The 19,721-nt window shown below is 39.0% G+C and overlaps 1 protein-coding gene across 5 annotated transcripts in view; it reads right to left on the bottom strand.

Moving 5' to 3' along the window:
• The window catches only part of ADARB1 (adenosine deaminase RNA specific B1), a 72,544-nt gene that overhangs the window by 11,758 nt on the left and 41,065 nt on the right, over positions 1-19,721 (bottom strand). For 4 of the 5 annotated variants that reach the window (XM_038182556.2, XM_038182554.2, XM_027462237.3 and 1 more), the window contains exons 4-8: positions 16,727-17,661; positions 10,090-10,204; positions 8,527-8,695; positions 7,838-7,986; positions 7,454-7,622 (exon numbers count right to left, since the gene is read on the bottom strand). In XM_038182556.2, the coding sequence (XP_038038484.1) occupies positions 7,454-7,622; positions 7,838-7,986; positions 8,527-8,695; positions 10,090-10,204; positions 16,727-17,661 (1,537 nt within the window). Of the gene's footprint in view, positions 1-7,453; positions 7,623-7,837; positions 7,987-8,526; positions 8,696-10,089; positions 10,205-16,726; positions 17,710-19,721 lie in introns of all 5 variants that reach the window. The other variant, XM_072041143.1, reaches the window with a different exon arrangement.

Genomic DNA, 19,721 nt, shown 5'->3' with positions numbered 1-19,721 from the left:
TCTTTACACCTTAACCAAACTGTCCACATCCTGCTGTCAGAAAGGATATTTGTAGTTGCCTACAATATTCACGGGCAGGGGAAAATAATCTCCAGGTACTCTCTGCTTACTTTAGCTGCTTCACAGATTCCAACTGTAAATCCCTGTCTGTACCATTGTGACCCACAGTCAAACAGGTCCAGTAGCAGGAATCTAGCATGCACAGGAGCAAAATACTGAAGAGATTTTCTATCTGTGTTCGCTTACTCAAGTTTTGGCTCTCAATCTATATGTGACAATCATATGAAACCCATATGGAACACCTTTTAAAATCTCAAAGTCTCCTGTAGAGTATTTCCACTAACCTCTTTTCTGAGGTATACTTGCAAACAATTTGTCACTATTAAAATAGTGTATCTGAGTACAACTGCAACATCCAGACTGGGTACCCAAGCAGAAGGAAAATTTATTTTGGTACTTGAATAAAAATAAAAAATAACACAATGGAAGCTGTTGTGCTCATATGAAATGGCTGTCCTTACTTATATGAGATGCAAGGATCCCCTAAGAAATGAGGGAGCTCAGATTGTGTTAAAGGTGTTTCTTGCACCTTGTGCTGGGATGGCATGGCTGTATATCATCAGTTCAGGCTACAAATTGTATAGTACAACTGCTGCACTACTGTGAAAAACTGAACTATATGCTTTGGCTACAAGTCTCACAAAATTGTGAAGAAAGGGTAAAGCAAAAATTGCAGTCCGAGGAAACAATTTATTTGCATATCTTTACTGAGGGTAAAAATTGAGGCAGTATGGATTAGCTTACTCACCTGTCATTAAAAAAGCTGGCCCTAATGTAGGAGTAAAAACACTCCACTAATAAAAAGTAAGGTATCTGTTACATTATATAATGGCCTATTTTGTATGACAGTGAAAATTCAATGAACAGCCAAACATAAGGTTAAAGGTATCAAGTGAAAATTATTGCCTCCCTGTACCGAGATGACTTTCTAAGGACTTTGCCTTGACTAGAATTTTGTAAGCACAGAGGTACATTAATTGCGAAATAGATCACAGTAGTGTTTTCTTGTTATTTGCAGTATTACCTACATGCAGGATAGAGAAGGATATGGACTACTACAGACAGGTAATATTATGGAAGAAGCATTTGGGAAGAATCCAAGAGTAATCATAGCAAATTGGGTTCTTACAATGGTATCCGAAACTTACAGACACAAATTAAGCTTCCTTAGCTTAGGCACATTACATCTTATTTTTCTTCAATAGTACTTGAGTGATGGATGGAAATTTTTAAAAAAGCCAGAGTGTTCCTCTGGCAAGCCATGGCTCCCTAAATAAAACTTTTGCCAGACCCCGTTCTTCCTTGTTTCCATCTTCATTACTTCTAGAGCTTGTGTTTTGCTGCTTCTTCCCCACCTCCCACACTTGGTGACCTTCGCTGGCAAAGAAAGTTAAAGCTGAAGTTTGTCTTTTAATTGAAATGAGGAGTTTAGACAATTGAACAAACTTCTGCAAGGTGGAACACACGAACCTGTATTACAGTTAATTCCTATTCTGTAATAACTGCACATGCCTGCTGGTTTTGCTGGGGTGGGCTGTATCACTGTGAGCAACACATTCAGAGCAGCTGTAAATACAAGGTGTGTAGAAACCATTCATACACACAAAGCCTCAGCCTCATAAAGTTGATCAGGCAGGGTTGGATAGTGATTAGGCTTATAAAATTGCCTTTAAATTTCAAGTGTTACAATAAAAGATATAATTATCCATAGAAATAAATAACCGTTTCAGAAACTGGCAGTGAGTCAGAGATAAACATGAAACCCAAATGAAGTCCTGTTGATTGTAACTGAGGCAAAAAGGATTATGCAGAGACTTTCTTACTTTTTCCTATTCATACTGTACTTCTTTCTAGCTAACACTAATTTCTCACTCCCATTAGCACATGCAGCAAAAACAACCTCTACAGATATAAACTGAGAAGTAGCTATACCAATAATATGCATCAATTTTCAAAAAGACACAAGCCTTTTGAAACCCGAAATGGTAAAACTGTCTCTTCCTGCCAATTTACAAGCATGACATGTCAGAATGTTTGTCAATGAAAGCTGTCAATTTAGCACTAGAATTTACTGAAACTTATTTTGAAGTTAATGGGCCAAATCTGTATAGGTTCATTACAAACCATAAGATGCAGAGCTGAGAGTGAAAAATTTATCAAAGAAAATGTTAATAAATTCAGGATAGAATTATAGAATGGTTTGGGTTGGAAGGGACCTTAAACTCCATCCAGTTCCAACTTCCCTGCCATTTGAGCCAGGTGGCTCAAAGCCCCATCCAGCCTGGCCTTGGGCACTTCCAGGTACAGGGCATCCACAGCTTCTCTGGGAAGCCTGTTCCAGTGCCTCACCACCCTCAGAGTGAAGAATTTCTTCCAGATAGCTGACCTAAACCTACCCTCTTCTGGTTTACAGCCATTACTTCTTGTCCTATCACTACATTCCCTGACAAAAAGTCCCTCTCCAGCTTTCCTGTATTGCCTTTTCCACCAAGCCAGTGAAACACCTAACAAAATGTTTGTTTGTTTTTTTCTTCATGTATATACAAATTAGTATGAGAAAAGGGTGAAGTAACCAATACCACGTAAATCTAGTTTGCAAATCCAAACCTTCCAATGCTCACATCGGTTTTATAACACAGAAACAAACCTTTCTGCTGCAATGCATGCTGCAGCAGAGTGGACGCAGACCCTGGCCATGGCACAGTGCTCAGGTAGGAACATTTGATGGCTCTAGAATGTGATAATGGAAAAAATATCTCCAGTATATTCTTGGAGTATAAAATACTCCATAAGTATTTTCTTGTATTAAAAAAAACATTGTTTTCTAGTATTTGTTTTGCATAAAAATTTTCAGTGATCTGAAAAATTTCAGGTTTCAGAATCAAAAATTACAGCAATTAGAAAATGCTGCTGAGTTGTCCCCTTGGGAGCACTGCTCAGGCTACTTTGTGTCCCCACTTTGCTTTACAGCTTAGAATCCCCCAGGCACATTTAGGAAAAATAAGACCAAAAGACCAAATGTTTGCTGTCATCGAGATTTTGTCATGTCTTCTACCTCATCTAAGAAGTAACACTGAACCCAGGCATTCACAGTTTCAACATCTCACCTTCTTCACAGACTAGATCCCAACAACAGCTCTGTAGATCCAAACATTTCCAATCCAAGTCTCAGTCTCCTATAGTAGCTCCTACACAACAGCAAACATCTGCCTGTTCCCACAAACACAGGTGGAACGGGCTGCCCAGGGAGGTGGTGGAGTCACCATCCCTGGAAGTCTTCAAAAGACGTTTAGATGTAGAGCTTAGGGATATGGTTTAGTGGGGACTGTTAGTGTTAGGTTAGAGGTTGGACTCGATGATCTTGAGGTCTCTTCCAACCTAGAAATTCTGTGATTCTGTGATTCTGTGATTCTGTGGATTCACATCCTGCCTCATTTGCACTGAAGTATCCATAAATACATATGCAACTTTTGGTCAATGAAGTTGCAAATGAATAGTGGTCAGCTCCTGACTACTTACTCTCTGGGTAGTGTGCTCACCTGAGAGCTACAACCAGGGTTTTTTAGCTGAGCATCACCTTGGGGGAAATGTGATTTTACAAAATTATCATACTCATTGGTTTTCCTGTTCTATATTCACCATTTAGATGCTTCTAGATGCTTAGATGCTGCAGAATGAACGGGAAGAGATGATATTAATTAATCTAAACATGACCTCCTTTCTGCCATGTTCAAATCTGATTTCTCTTTGCTTTCCTAAGAGGTTAACTGAATCTCCACGATCAGTGCCTCCTTTTCAAAGCAGACACAGGAAGCAACATCGTCACATGAAGCAGTCGGTCTTTTACCTCAAGTGGCTCAGTCAGTGCCCCACACTGACGCAAGTCACTAAGCACAAGTCTACGATCTTTTACAGCAGCACTTCTCACAAACTTCTTCTTACTTATCTTGAGGTCAGACTTTCAATTACAGACAAGAGGATTTGTTTTCCCTTGTAGCTGAACCTAGGTTGTCAAATGCACAGCTCTGATTTGTCCCAGCTTTCCCAGTGTTACACGGATCTGGGGCATACTGGTGAGCCTGGGCCAAGACTCAAGTCACTGGTTTGAGTGGTTACGTGACGCTGGGTAGTGGTTTCCTGCTACTTTACCCAAGGTTTTTCACCTAGGCATCACACAGCCTTCACGTACCAAAATTAAGGCATTCTAATCTGTCACTTGGACTAAGAAGTGTTCAGAATAAATGTTCTTCCTATTGCTGATCAGAAATCACACCAGCTCTGTCATGGAGACTTCCATTAGAAAATGATTCTCAAATTTGAAAAAAGCTCAATAGGCACAAACAGAACATACATACAGCCTTTAGGGAGCACACATAGGATTTTAAGTTCTTTTTGTGCAACCTCATCAGTCCAAGAAATCTGGATGGTGGGGTCAAGAAGGAAAAGCCATCAGGGAAATAAACAGTAAGACAGTTATAAACTTCCATTTGGATATCTCACTCTAAATACTGCAAAACAAGGTCAGTACATAGGCACATGACGTTATTTCACACCAAAGATTATCAGAAGTAACATTCTTTAGAGCAGAACAGCACCAATAATTTCTCCTTAATCAACAGGACCACTTCTTAATTAAATCACTTCTCAAATTCTAGAGGCTTCCTAGCTAGGAAACAGGGTGAGAAAACATTTCATTCTGCTTAGCAAGACAGCAAACCTCAACTGAAATGTTTTGTGAGAAATTAAGTAACTATTCAAAGCTGAACAACTTGAAATGAATGTGGGGGGAAAAACATACCAAACAGAGAATGACAAAAATATGCATAATAAAGCACCATGGATATAATAAAGCCTAGGATACATTTAAAGCAAATGCATGTGTATTAATGTTCCCAAAAAAAAGGTATTGTCATAGAATAACACCACCCTGAAACATCACCATGAACTAACAACTAGGACAATCCTGTTCTAATGCTTCTGATCCAAGTGGAATTACATTCAATTTTACCTATGCAGGCCTTTTGCTATTTCTCATTTTTCTCCCGGTGACATCAGTGCAAGTTAGATTCTGGCACCCCTCATTTCCTTCCTACCTAAAGCACAGCTCTCATACCCCTTGACTTTTTCTCTTTTTTTCCCCCGTCTCTTCCAGCACAAGCAGAAGGAGGTCATTTAGGGGTGCTGAGTATCTGCCTCCAACTAAGCTGGAGAAGAAGAGGTGAGCTGAGCTGTCTGGAGGGAAGCAGAAGACCTGTGTTGTTCCACAGCCAAAGCCTGTTTCACACGTCCTATCTCAGCCTGTGGCACGATTCAAACCTTGGCTTAGCATGGCCAAGTCTGCCAATGTACAATCAGCACCTGAAGTCAGCCCAAGGAGTTCCATCCACTCTTGCATTAGAGCTCACCCGTTACTAATGGTGAGCTTGGCCCATCACTGTAATGAGCAGCTGTAACTGTAGACCATCTACTTTTTAGCATTTTTTTTTCCAGAAAAAGAGAAGTTTAACAGAAGTTTTACAAGTTTCTTGGGTGTTCCTACCAGGCTCAGGAGGGTGCTAGGCAGCACACTGCAACAAAGCACTTAGAGGCTGAAAGTCACAGCTTGGGTTATACATATAATCCACGCAGATATGGCTGTTCAGGTACAAAGAGTTTTTCTGCTCTGGATTGCACGTGCAATCCTGCATACTTTATTCACCCATGTGTTTTCCACGCTGGTACCGTGAACCTTTTGGAAAGCTCAGTGCAAGTGCACAGGGCAAGGGCATTCTGGAGCACTGACTGTTGGAAACTACATAGCAATGCATTCTTTCAGATTTAAATGGACAAAACATGGTCATAATGTCAGGGAAATGTTAAAAAAAAAAAAAAAAGAAAAAAAGAAAAAAAAGAAAAGAAAAAAAGAATATGAAAATTTGGGCCTCCTTACCCGTCATACAGTCTTTGTTCTGTGTCAAGGGGTTCTATTTGCTTCCTTCACTGGCACAAACAAAATTATTCCCATTAGCCCCAAGGAGAGGTGACAGCTAGCTACGCAAGCGAGAGATGGATTCTGTTCTGCATCACACAAAATCAACAAAATAGTCAAATGTGTTCTAGCTCAATAACTGTCTTCAAGTTTTATTTTCACTAACAGCAATGATGATGTGATAAAAGAAGTCAAATGAATGCAGCATGAATACCACATTGGATGGTTAGGAGAAGTTACTGACATGAAGCTGGGAAATCTATTTGATGAACTATTGAAAATATTATTTTAAAACTTCAATGTCATTTTTTTAAAATTGCCTTTCAACAACCCAACATAGTGGTTTCTGAGCGGCCCTATCTATTTGTGTTAGAAGGATTTAAACTCAAGTGCCTTCCTTCAGTAAAGATGCTGATTACTTGAGACAAGACTAGAGGAAAGAAGCAATCACCTAACATTCATCCTGTATGTTTTGATTTGGTGTACACAGTTCACAATTACATTTCCACTTACTTTCTTTGTTAAAATAGACTTAATAAATTCTGAATCAGACTAAGTGTGACTTGACAGCCCAGCACATTTTTTTTAAATTAAAAAATAATTAATTAAAATATCAGGTGAAAAACTTGGCATTTCTCATCTATTTCACGAGAACAAAGAGGCTGCAATCAGACAGGCTCATTTCAAATAATACTACCATCTTTCAGCAACTCTCCCAGACCTCTGGTACTTTTTAAAGGTTACTGCTGCTAAACTGGGGGTGTGGTGGGGGGTGTCATCTGTCTGTCCACAGTTTTCAAAAATCTTTATCTTTGTCTGTCAATAATGACAACAAAGAATAAGAATATATTGGATAAAGTATAAATAAAAGTACTAGTACTGGAACCAAAATATTTATTTACAGTAAAAATATTAAAACTAACATTAAAATAATTTTGAAGCTAGAAATTAAAAATGACTATCAATGAACATGTTTTTAACTAGAATACTTTTTCCCTGCATAAAATAACAAAAATCTAAATTTATCCATGGAACACATCTGTTCCACTGATATACAAGAACATATATTATCAGAGGAAATTAATCAGCTACAGCTAATAGATTTATTGCACTGTCACTGCGTTGCCAATGCCATACTACATTAGAAAAAAAAAAGAAGGTATTCCTCTGATATTTTCCAGTGAAAATTACAAAACAAGGCTGTCATGACTTGACTTGCTAAAATGATAGATGTTTTCACCTCGCCTCTGAAGCCAGCAGAAGGGCTGACACCAACTGCAGGTGAAGAATCAGAGCTTCATCACTGGAGTTGCAGCCATGCTACATCTAAGCAAGGAAACCAAGCAATAACCTGCACATTCACTGCAGCTGTCATGCAACCCTCCTTTCTTATTCCACTGAAAAAACAATTATTTAGTATCTCACCTTGCTATCTTGTCACTGCATGACATAGTAAGTAGCCTTTCTCCTTGCAATACTCCATCCCACGTCTGGATAGTGGTCGTAGAGCGCACAGGGATTGTTCCTTCCCCAGATTCTATTTTTGTTCGTAGCTGTCCTCTTGCCTTGCGGTTTGGATGTCTGTCCCCTTGATCTAAATGACAAAAACTGCTTACAATCAACTGAAAAATATTCTCAAAATATTTCACAGATAGCATTACAATAAGAAGAGTCTATTAAAGCCAACGTAGCTGCTGGCTTACATGACAATTTCTATCACTCCTTGCAATGTAGCTACATAACCATATCACTAGTACGTGCTCAAATAATACTTTAAACTCCAATACTAGAATACTACTGCTATCATACCCTCTTGTGCTGCTTCATGTGGCGAGAAAATCCTAGCATCTCCACAAGGAGACGTGCTGATATAGAGATGAAACTGCACATTTTCCTTCAGTTTAAACCCGCCTTGCTCCGATTTGATAAAAATGGATTTTTGCTGATCATCTTTATTGCTGAAACAGAGAACAAAAATATAGTCAAAACCAAAATTAATGTAAAAAATAACATAAGCTGGTCAGTCTCAACAGGCATTGTCTCAACACATGATGCCTGGAAATTTTATAATATAACTCTAAGAAGTTATTACAAATTTAAAAATGAAAAAAGAATGGAGACAAGAAATAGAGAGCCTTTTACATTCCCCAGTGAGCTTTCAGGGACTTACCAGAAAACAAAACAACATCACACATTGGACCACTTGAGATTATTTTGATTTAGATTTTTGTTTACAGATTACAAAATGATTCCCTGTAATTTTGTCTATGCTTTCCTCTCAAGATTGACACCTAACTGAATGCATGTTTTGTTCAATTTAAACTTCAGGGCAAAGAGCTTCAGTTCTCAGTTAAACATTCTAATGCAACAAGTGTTACTTTACACACTTCATTTCAGCAGGGCATGTCAGGACAAATGTTTCAGATTCAAATAATTAGAAGACATTTTCTTAAAGCTTTACAGCTCCATGTGGTCAGCTTATCTTCCTATAAGCTTACCTTAGATAAAGCTCAAGTTGTGTATATAGAAATTTAAGCAGGCACCGTCGAGATATAATTTCCGCGTGGCAATCATTTAATGCAAGACCCCGATCACTCATGTATTCACCATTGATGCATTTTGTTCCTGTAGAAACACTTATTACCAGAGCATCTTTCACATCTGTACCTGACAAAACAAAATTTTAGAATGAAGATGCAATTAAAATCACAAGCAACTTAGCAAGAGATCGTCCTGCAGAATTCAAACAAGGCTCTTTTGTTTCTTTTCAAGAAATATTTTTTCTTCTGATTTTTTCATTAAACCAAAAGCTTCACTCAGACTTATCTTTCCTCTACCAGTATGGTCTATGGTTCTTGTGAGTTCTTCCTTTTGGAGCTCATATGAGTTAGAAATTGAAAACCTGCAGGGAAAAATTGCTGCTTCAGGAAGAGTTATTACAGCCTGATCCCCAAAGATGATGCTTTTTTCTGAGCCCAGGCAGCCAGTTGGCTTAGAGCACGGCAACCTTTTGTCCATATATGCAGATATTAACAGCATATATAGAAATTTGTATTATTAAAAGGCACTGATTTATTTAAAAAAAAAACAAAACAAAAACACAGAACAGAAGGGTATTAAACCATCAACATGATAAGTAAAACTAGATAATGAAGTTCAAATAGTTAAACCATTTTAAAGCTTATCAGCAGTACAGGACATCTAGAGACATAGTTCTTGGTGTTAAATAATTCTGCACAATTGAATTAAAAATATTTTGCATGTTTTCTATACAAAAAAACCTACCTTTGTCATTAAAATAGTCAATTCCATGAAGAATTTGGAATGACAGGTCAAAATGCTACATCCCTGTACCAAAACAAAGCAAAAAACACCAGATACAGAAAGCAGCTGGCCCTGCTAAATGCCTTCTGCTGTCTTCATTCAACAGAATATTTACTGCAGTATGGACAAGCGGGAAGAAACATATTCAACACGGCCCAGGCACCTGAAATTTAAGGTCCATCCACAATACAGGATCATCTCCTGGAGGTGCCAATGCGAGGGAGCCTAGGCTGCCAGTGCGTAGAGTTAGCTGTGATGTGCATCCCGGCCTGAAGTGGTGCAGATTCATGGGGAGCTGTGTGTGGGTGTGGGAAAGAGCAAAGGCTAACTAACAAAGTGCAAAACCTTAAAGATTTGTAAAGCAAGCATAATTTCTTATATACCGTGCCAAAACCAAGAATGCCATCTGTGACCAATGTGGTGAAATTTATTTTAGATTTACTTTCAAAAAGTTCAATGTTTCATTTTAACAGGTTCATGCATTTTGTAGACTATGAATTATCTCAGAAGTCTCAACTACGCAGAAGACAGGAGCTCCAGAAACAGATGCATTTGCAGATCTAATTTTCCTTTAATCATCTTTAGCCGAGATTTAATTGCTATATTTAATGCACCTTGAGTATTAAACAGTAAAAATATATTTCAATACTGATTGACCAAAGAAAGAACATAGTTTCTTAGAACGCAAACAAAGCCCTGGGATTTAGACAGCTAAAACAGTTTTTTTTTTTCTTTACCTGTTGTCATGACAATTCCAGCAAGGACTTTTCTACGTGCATGTGGAGATGTGAAGTTTTCTGTCAAATCACTGAATTTATCTACTACCAAGCGTGCAACAGCATCTGCTAAAACCTGTTGGATCACACAGAAACACACATTAGAAAATTCAACAACTAAAAAAAAAGCCACAAAAGCATTAGGTTATAAAGATTTGCACTTTTAAATGATTTGACAAACAGATTAGAAGTGTTCGTATTGTTTGCTTTAAAACTGGACAAAGATTTTGATGCATCTGCACTATGCCAAGGAGGTGGCTAGGTCCAATTTTTCAGGCACACTGAACACTCAGAGCTCACTGTATGTGGAAATAGAGTTCTGTGTGCTCCATGACAAGGTCACATAGCCCCATGTTAAATATCAAAATACCTTACGCTCATGATCACTATGAACTTTTGAGGCTTTGGAGAACAACTGAACAGGGAGATGAGTCAGTATTTTCAGGCTCAAACCTTAGAACATCTCCTTTCAGCATCCTCAGTGTTGGACCTGACAGAAAGATTGAAGTGCAAAAGCAGCCTCTTCAAAGCAACACAGAAACCTTTCATAACAATCAAATTAATTACCTAGTTACTGCATAAGTAAGAATGAATTTGTTTTCAAAAGTGTTTTTTTTTGTTTTTTTTTTAATAAGACGTACAAATTTAAGAGTGTAAGACATCACTGCATAACCTACCTGTCTGAAAATTAGGAAGGCTTAACTCTTTCATCTTAAGGAAAACTTGGACAATAGCTACAGAGCTGTAACTTGCCAGTTGTGCTGACAAGCAACATCGTTCAGGCTCTGCGGGGACTAAATTCATATTAACAACAACTTCAGGATACCATTCCTGCTCGTGCTGAACTCCGATGATGGTTCAGTTCAACACTGCAGCCAATCTCACATGCTGATTTTAAGGCAGCTGGAACTACAATAACTAGAGATGAAATCAAACTCAAATTCCTGAATCTTCACCAGAAAAGAAACTGAAAACCAGGGCAATCTATGGAACATTACTCTTGAGTAAAAACCACCATGTAAATATCTGTTGTTGGTCCTGTTTTCCGCATGTACTACACAAAGTCCAGTGCCACCGTGATACACCCAGCAGCACAGTCGATTACATCAAAAGGAAAGGCTGAGAAAGACAAGTTACATGTTAAACAGAAGCAGCTGCAATGGAGGAAAACCCTTTTTGGCACAGTTTTTAGACAAATTAAGAGTGTCCATATGAAGAGGCCATTTAAGGGTGATGGCTCTTTCAGACACCATCACACCCCCAGGCATGCACTGACCATAACAGGACTTCAGGCTCACACACACATGGGAAAACCCAGGTTTAAACATCTCTACATGCAGATTCCTGCAGCCTGGTGTTAAATCCCTTCCTCGCAGTGCCAGGCATAGAAGACCGGGTGCGATTGTCTGCATGCTGCCAGCTGGCTGTAGTCAAGATGCTACCCCTGGCCCACAGGTGGACACACTTCAGAAGTGCACAGGTCCTGCGCCAGGTCGGCCAGTGCTGCACCAATGCCTTAGGTACCTGAGAGCGTCTTGTACAATGCTAAACATGTGCATAAGCAATTAAATCCAGCCCAAGAGGACATTGGGGCTGAGATGCCTCTGTTTACGAACTAACTACAGGACCTTTCTGTACAAGAAGAAAATCACCACACCTCCAGGGACAGCCCAAGGAAAATCCGCAGTGCTGACACATCTTGAGCATAATCTGTTCCAAAACCAGACTGCCGCAGTCAAAAGAAAAGTAAAAAGAAAAGGCTTGAAGACTGCCAGCCTGATTCACCACTGCTTTCTTAGCAGTGCTCATGAGAACTGACAGACTAGAAACAGAGGAACTCTCAATGTTGACTTTCTTCCGGGAAAGCTTTTGCAGCCAATGAAGCAATAACTACAGCTCATGTGTCATGATTTTGGAGCTTGATGTCTTTTTCCAGAATCTGACCGGGACACAGAGCAACTAGCAGTCAGTGGTGACTGAGGTCACATTTGCACCAAGCTTCAGCCCATGTTTTGCACAACATGACTTGTAGAATCAGCAGACTCTCAACACTGCGAATACAAATTTTCTCAATGCATTTGAATGGACTACAATTCAGGAATTCTTATCAACGGATTGAATTTTTTTTCAGAAGCTCAGCTTTGTTCAGAGGCTACCATCATGTTGTAGAGGAACCAGTTCTCAAGCTTCTCTCTAGCTTGTAGCCACCCATTGCAGCACTCCAGTCATGGGAGTGGTCCCACCACATTTCAGTGAGATTCAGATTCATGGGTTTAGAGCTGCAGTTAAAGCAGGTACAGTCCTTGAGAACCACACTGGGGTAAATTCTTCCTGCCTCCCTGTGCTTATTTCAGCACCTGGCTTTGGGCAGCAGCACGAAGGCTCAGTGCTGGTCCCATCACGGGGCTGGTGGTCGCTGCAGCACAGTGGAGGGGATGGGAAGCAGAGCACCACAACACCGTGCACCACTGCTACCCCTACTATAGCTCGTATCTGGGCAAAACCAAGTACAGACAGGTGCTACAGCAGAGATAAAAAAAACGTCAGTCCCGCATGGGGGGAAACATTTTCCTTTCTCCTTTAAATGAAGGCTAAGGGAGCCTTGATGAAGTTGGCCTCTGGATGTTAAGATACTTATTTGTAGACTGAGGGATAGAGAAGATTCTTTAAAGTTCTGAAGAAGCTCGTATTAGGCAATCGTAGCTTTACATACACTTCCTAGACACTGAACATGCTTATTATTATTATAGTTGGTGAATACTCTAAAATAGTCTCACAGAAGGAGTGAGAATTACAACCACTGAAGGTAACAGCAGTAGGTAACGCATGAGCTTTCTAGGGTTAACCCTACAATTTTCTCAACTTCACAATAAGATTTGTGTGCTACTAGTCTCCTGAATTAAAAAAAAAAAAAAGAAACTTCTTCCTCACTGACCCTTTTTAATGGCTTCTGAAATTAACATGGATATATTCTGAATCCAGTTTTATAAAAAGGAGAAAAGTGAAGGAAGGACAGAGAGAGGAGAAGGGAGAAGAGAGGGCCAAACAGTGGCCTCTCTATTGCAGTGAGATTACTAAAGGTTACAAGGGAGACAGGCAACATACACCTATGGTGGAGGATGTCTCAGAAATAAAGTCAGGCAAGGGCCTGGGAAGCCGTGGAGGAAGCCTAGCCAAGAGAAAGGGCTCTGCACCAAGGAGGCCATCACGGCAAGCTCAGTCCACTGAGACCACCTCCAAAAACAAGAGGCAAAGTTCAGTGCTCAGCAATGCTGCTTTCCCCTGTAATCGGATTTGGGCTTCACAATAATAGTTTTCAAAAACTTGTTTCTATCAGCTTCCACACTTCATCTATAAACAGGTGACCCACTTGTCTTCCAAAGTTATTTTAAAATACTGTTCACATTTCTCTGTCTTCTCCAGATCTCAACAACTATAGCTACCTACCAAATCTTTAGACCTATGACAAAGTAGGCACTTTAAATGTTTTAATGATCTTAACCTAAGCATGTTGAAACACGTAGTTGTCTTCCACAGAAAATAAAACTTCAAGGACACATTTTAGAGCCCTTGGTACATGCTGTGGATTACTGTACAATACCGGATATCCTGTTGGACTTGGCATGGGAGATAAAATGAGGATGGCTATCAATTTACAGAATGTAGCTACCCATAAACATATTTTCTTTGTTTTGGAGAGGCACGTCCCTACCCCGCTGGACTGACGATTTCTCCCATTTTAATACACAGAGTAATAAACACACAAGGCCTGATTTTCATCGGTGCACCTTCACCTGCTCTGAGGCACATGCTGACTTGCTGGGTTTAAGTCGCTTTCCCAGCAAAGAGATTTTCCTCACCACAGGCAGCAGTGCTTCATCTTTCACAAAAGGTCAAGCTGTGAACAAGCAGATAAACTTGCTTTGCACAGACTGATTTTAAATGTATTAAACCACAGGACCTTGATAACCCACTGTAGTGGCCAAATGATTATACCCATATCTATTTAATAAGCTGATCTCTGATACCAACAGTCCTTCTCTATCATTTGATAGCTTAGATGTGTATTCCCACATTTCATTCCCTCCAGTGTACTTGCTTCTACCTCAAGGTAAACAACTTTTGACATGTACTTCACCCAAAACTCCCCATCACCACCCAGAGCAGCAATCATCTTTTCACTCCTCTCAATTCTTTCCGCTCTAACAGTTTTTCTTGCAAGGCATCACAAATTAACACGTTAGCTGCAGACACCTTAGAGTTCTGCCTGCTGCCTACCAGATCCAGAAGGTAATGGCACCTCAAGAGATGAGGCAACACACTGCTTTTCACCACGCAGCTCTGAGCTGAGGACGCATTTGGAACCTGCCGCCCAGGCAGCAATTCCAACATCTGCATTGGCAGAGCTACATTGTACTCTCATTCCTTCCACTGAGCTTTCAGTGCTTGGAATTTTTCTCCCCTTGCATGTTTCCAGTTTGCAATTTTTCCAAATAAAATCACTATGTTGCTTGGTCTATGAGTTGTTACAAATCTCAACCTCGTTTGCATCACTCCTGTACTCTCCAATGTTTGTGACTTCACCCACTTTAGGGTTATCTCCAGACTTAATATATTTACACATATTCATTTAAAACCATTTAAAAACAACTGTTTAAGAACTCAAGAGTTAAAAAAAAAAAAAAAGGAATAAAACAAAAGCACAACCAAACATCACAAATGCTTAAATCTCTGATTACTCACTAAAATGTACCAAAACAAAATCACTTATAATAGACCATGATGTAATAGATCAATTCCAATAACTTGATAGCTAATTATAACTATAAAAGCAGGGTAATAAAACACAGCAAAGTGCAGAAAGAAAAATGGATGTCCTGATTACAAACTGACCAAAAGACTCAAAATCGATAGCTGACTTTAAATAGGATCTACATGAGACAGTACCAGCAACCTGCCCCTTCCCCACATGGTGTAGTATGCTGAATTACCCCTACAAACACTGGGTTCTCTTCCACACTGGAGTAGCCTTTTATGCACATCTGTTAGAAAGGTAAAATGCAAGCTGGCCCTAAAGTACGCTTTGTTGTAGACAATATGGGCATCAAGGTCAGTTTTGGAGTGCTGGAGGGAAAAAAAGTTGTTTGCATGTGTTGCCTTTTAAAAAAATATATTTAAAACTGTACCTTGAGCTCAAATGCCCAGAATTGACCACATAGTTTCTCCACACCTTGCACAGCATAACTACAGCAAGAGTCCACTTACGGGGTGGCACTCTGGGACAACAAATAGGTTCACAGAACTGAGAATGCAGGTCAAAATCTCACAAAGCAAGGAGACCAGAAGTACCCATCACCGTCCAGTGGTCCATTGAAGTCCCTTAAAAAGGCTGTGTAAGTTGTTATGCATTGATCTTCTGGGCAGAAAAACAACTTTACCCCCTTAGAATGATAAAAGTGTGAACTGGGAGAGAATATAATGATTCTACTTTCCCCACCTCAGAACGAAACTTACCAGAAGTCGCCCTGAAAAATTATTCAGGGCAAGAATAATTCTTATTCTTTTCTACTTCATATTGTAGTTCCCATTTTCATCATTTTACTGATTCAGGAACTAGTAACATGTAAAAAACAGTGAATTTTTTGGCGTCTGGTGCCAAATCCACCTTTAAAAGCACTATTTTAAAATAGTGAAATAGCTGAACCTACTGAAGAAATCATAAAGACCTGAAATAGCATAATTCTAGATTTGAAAAAGCATGAAACATTCATAAATAATCCAAGAATCATGAAAAATAAAGAGACAGCATATAGGAATTTCTAAATAATGCATTTTGTCCATGCAACTAGAGGAAACAACGTATGTATAATAATCACGTTTATATATACTCTTCAACCCCAGATTATAGAATGATATTGAATCAGACATAGAGTAATTTGAATGAACTTTAAAACAATGTTTTTGCGATGGCAAAGGTCAAAGCCTCAAAACTCTCATTAGAATAAACAGAAAGTTGAAACGAATTCATGGGATCTTATATGTATATGTATGCATATATACATACATAACAAGTAGATGGATTTAGACAGACATATCATTAAAAAGACCCAATGGATGTAGTACAAAGAGGGCAGACAAACATTCATTATTATACTTAGACTGGGGAGAAGCACAAGCAAACAAGGGAGAATTTTTCTTCATTAAAAAAGTTTAAAATTACTTCATTCTAGCTGCTTTACATTTTTTGATCTCTGTCTGGTATGTTTGCTACCTCCCCTACTTCACTAATTATTTAATTTAAACTATATCTCATCCCGATTTACTTGCCTAAATAAATAATTTGCACATAAATATAATTTGCATATATATATACATAATATATATATTTATATATTTATATATAAAAATTACATATAAATATATGTGCATATATATATATATTTATATGTATACACACATAAGCACACACACAAATAAACACACCCATCCATCCAAGCAGAACAAACAGCAGAAATGTTGAAGCTGATTCAAAATGATTCACCTTGGCTATGACTGGTCATTATCTAAGCAGGCTGAAAAACACCAAAGGGCTTCTCACCTGTGGCAAATGCAACTGGAGCCCCTCACTAGGAATGGGCTGTCGAGATGGAGTCTGATCCAGCTGCATGTTAAACAAGGATGCCAAGGCTGACTGAGCAGCCCGAGCTTTTGCAAGCTTTTTATTCCTTCCTGATCCTTCAAACGTTTGACCATCCACTGCAACAGCCATGACAAAGTTTTTGGCATGGCTTTCCCCGCTCTCTGAGAGAAATTCGTACTTCAGTCCTGGCCGCAGCTCATTCAGGATCATGACCGGATTCTTGCCGCTCGTGGTTGGGTACGGTGATGGTGTGGGGAGAGGCGACTGGGTAAGACTGCTGGCTACAGCAGATGACGATGACAACCCGTAGTCCCCACTAGAGCTGAAGGAGCCATCCCCATTGGACCCTAGGTAAAAGGAAGCATCAGCAGGAACTGGAGTTTCAAATCCATTGAAAAGCGTGTCAGGAAAGTCTGCCTGGTCGGAGGTGAAGTCTGTGTTGACAGAGAGAGTCCTCCCCATTGCGAGGTGCGCCTCTGACGCATTTGGGAACTGAACGAAAGACCGCAGAGCCTTCTCAGCAGCATGAAGCTTGGCTTTCTTTTTTGTAGGGCCAGACCCTTCAAACACCTGCCCATTAACTTCAACTGCCATCACAAACATTGGAGCATGAACCGGCCCTGTTTGGGACAGCAGTTTGTACTGTAAACCAGGTTTAATCTCATTAAGTTGCATCAGGGCATTCTTTGGCAAAACGGGACCTGGCGTTTTCTTCCTCTTCTTAGGGCGAAATTTGGAGTGGCCATTGTTGCCCTCCTCCAAAAGACGCTTTCTGCTGCTGCTGCTACCACCATTGGAGAGCTGAGCCCCCTCCCCGGTGCCTTGCACACTGCCGTCCTTGGGGGGAACGTTGTCCATGTTGCGGTTTTCTTTAACATCAGTGCTGCTTGAACCTGCGGTGCCCAGAAAGAGTAACTTACAATGCCTTCGTTGCAGGATCTTGTAAATGCAAAATTTATAGATTCCTTTATCGCTCTTTATAACTGGTTAAGTGATGTGTGCTCACTGATTAAAGCTTTTGCAATGTAAATGGAGAGCAATACTTCTTGATAATTCAAGAAAGAGCACATTCAAGAATTATTTGCAAACATTGCATTTGCTACTTTCATATAACAATAAAATGCTGCAGCTTTTCCTTTTGCATTCAAATCACACTAGAACAAAGTTTTTACTTCACGTGAAAAATGCTTTAAACCTGAAAACTAAATTGTATTATTTGTAGGATACACCTATAAAATAAAAAGCTCCCATTACTAAAGTAAAAATGGATGCTTAAGGCCATTTCTAGGAGACTGATATTTAATTCTACTTTATTCTTATTTTAATAATGTTGCATTTTTGTCTTAAATGATTTTATTTGCTCAATTTGAGAAATGACAAATAAAATCAGTGTCATGAAAGGCAGTTCTTTGGTAGGTAGGCAACTTGACTGAAGACTGTATGGATGTTTTACTTCTCTTTAGCTATGCTATATTCTCTAAATTCAATTCCTTTATGCTTTTCATTTTTTATGCTTTTTCCCAAATGATTTTCACCTCACCTCAGTTTGCTCAGGACCTTCAGCTGCTGGCTGCCCAAACAGGACTGCCTGCCCACTGCATGGCAGCTCCAGCAACAGGCCCGTTCAGCAGAGCAAACCCCTTCTTCCAACAACTCTGACCCTTAAACCACCTTCACTGAACCCAGTGGCATGCTTATCTTTTCTGTACACCCAAAATAGGTGAATACAGCTACACAGATGCAGCACAAAATGAAGAGAAACAAACTGTGCTTCAGCATCTCTCTGCATATGTAGTCTTAAATTTCAAAATAAATTTTATCACATATCTATTCCATCATCAGAAAAACAGCTGTAAAAAATGCATTTGACTAAGGTTGCCTCACAAAACCACTGCGTATATATTTGTACACAGCCTTATATTGAGAAACATTTTATTTGCCATTTATACGCAACTTTTAAATTCCTTGCAAAAAAACTGCTCTCCTAGACTTACAAAACTAAACATCCTCTTTTAAGACTACATAGAACACAAGAGGTGTGACAAAATCTGCACAATCACAATGAGGATATTTTAATGGGAAAAAAGTAGTATTGCACGATTAATTTAATGAATCATTATTTATTTTCTAAAGTAGAAAGTTGGAGTAATGATACATTAGATATGTATTTAAAAATTATATTTGCTATAACTGGAAAGTCCTCATTTTTATCCTGATTAAAAAACTAACAAAATTATTTGTGCTTTATATTGACATTCATGAATGAAAAGGCAAATTTAGTAGGTCAAGCGCATCTAACTCTTCTGTTCCAAGACTCCAAAATATCTATTACTGTATTAAATTCACACTGATAGCAGGTGATAAATATTTATTTAAATTAGAGTGAACCAAAGTGGAAGCTTTCCTCCTGACAAATTTCAAACATGCTTTAAATCTTCATGAAGTATTCACTACCATGCACACATCACTTCGCCCAGGTTACAAAGCTGATGGAATGGTTACTAAATTTTCATTTATAACATCCTCCAGCAAAAGCTCGATAGGTTACTCCTTTCGGTGCTCAAAGAAGAAAAAAAGGAAAAAATAAAGATCAAAAGAAAAACACCAAGTAGGAACACATTTTGTTAAAATGCAGTAGCACAACAAAGACTTGTATAGTATTGAACAGTAAATTCCAGTCAAATGCAGTCAAGAGTGAAACACAAAGGGTTTGGGAGCATTTCATGGCAACAAATCTGCTAAATTTAATAAAGAATCTCTTGTAATGTCCAGCCACAAATTATATTGTCTGCAGAATGTGTGCTGAAGGGTCATGACTGCCAATACACAGTGTTCATGCATAAAAATTCCTTATCATACTAAAGTGAAGGAATTTAAGGAAAACAGAATAAATTATTAAAACTTTCTTACAGTGTATTTCTTACCTGAAGCTGTAATCTCCAAAAATTATCTA

Source organism: Anas platyrhynchos, chromosome 7 (genome assembly GCF_047663525.1).
Source record: "Anas platyrhynchos isolate ZD024472 breed Pekin duck chromosome 7, IASCAAS_PekinDuck_T2T, whole genome shotgun sequence".
Lineage (NCBI taxonomy): Eukaryota > Metazoa > Chordata > Aves > Anseriformes > Anatidae > Anas > Anas platyrhynchos.
Note: the sequence above shows the minus strand (reverse complement) of the source record. Positions and strands in the feature narration are given on the sequence as shown.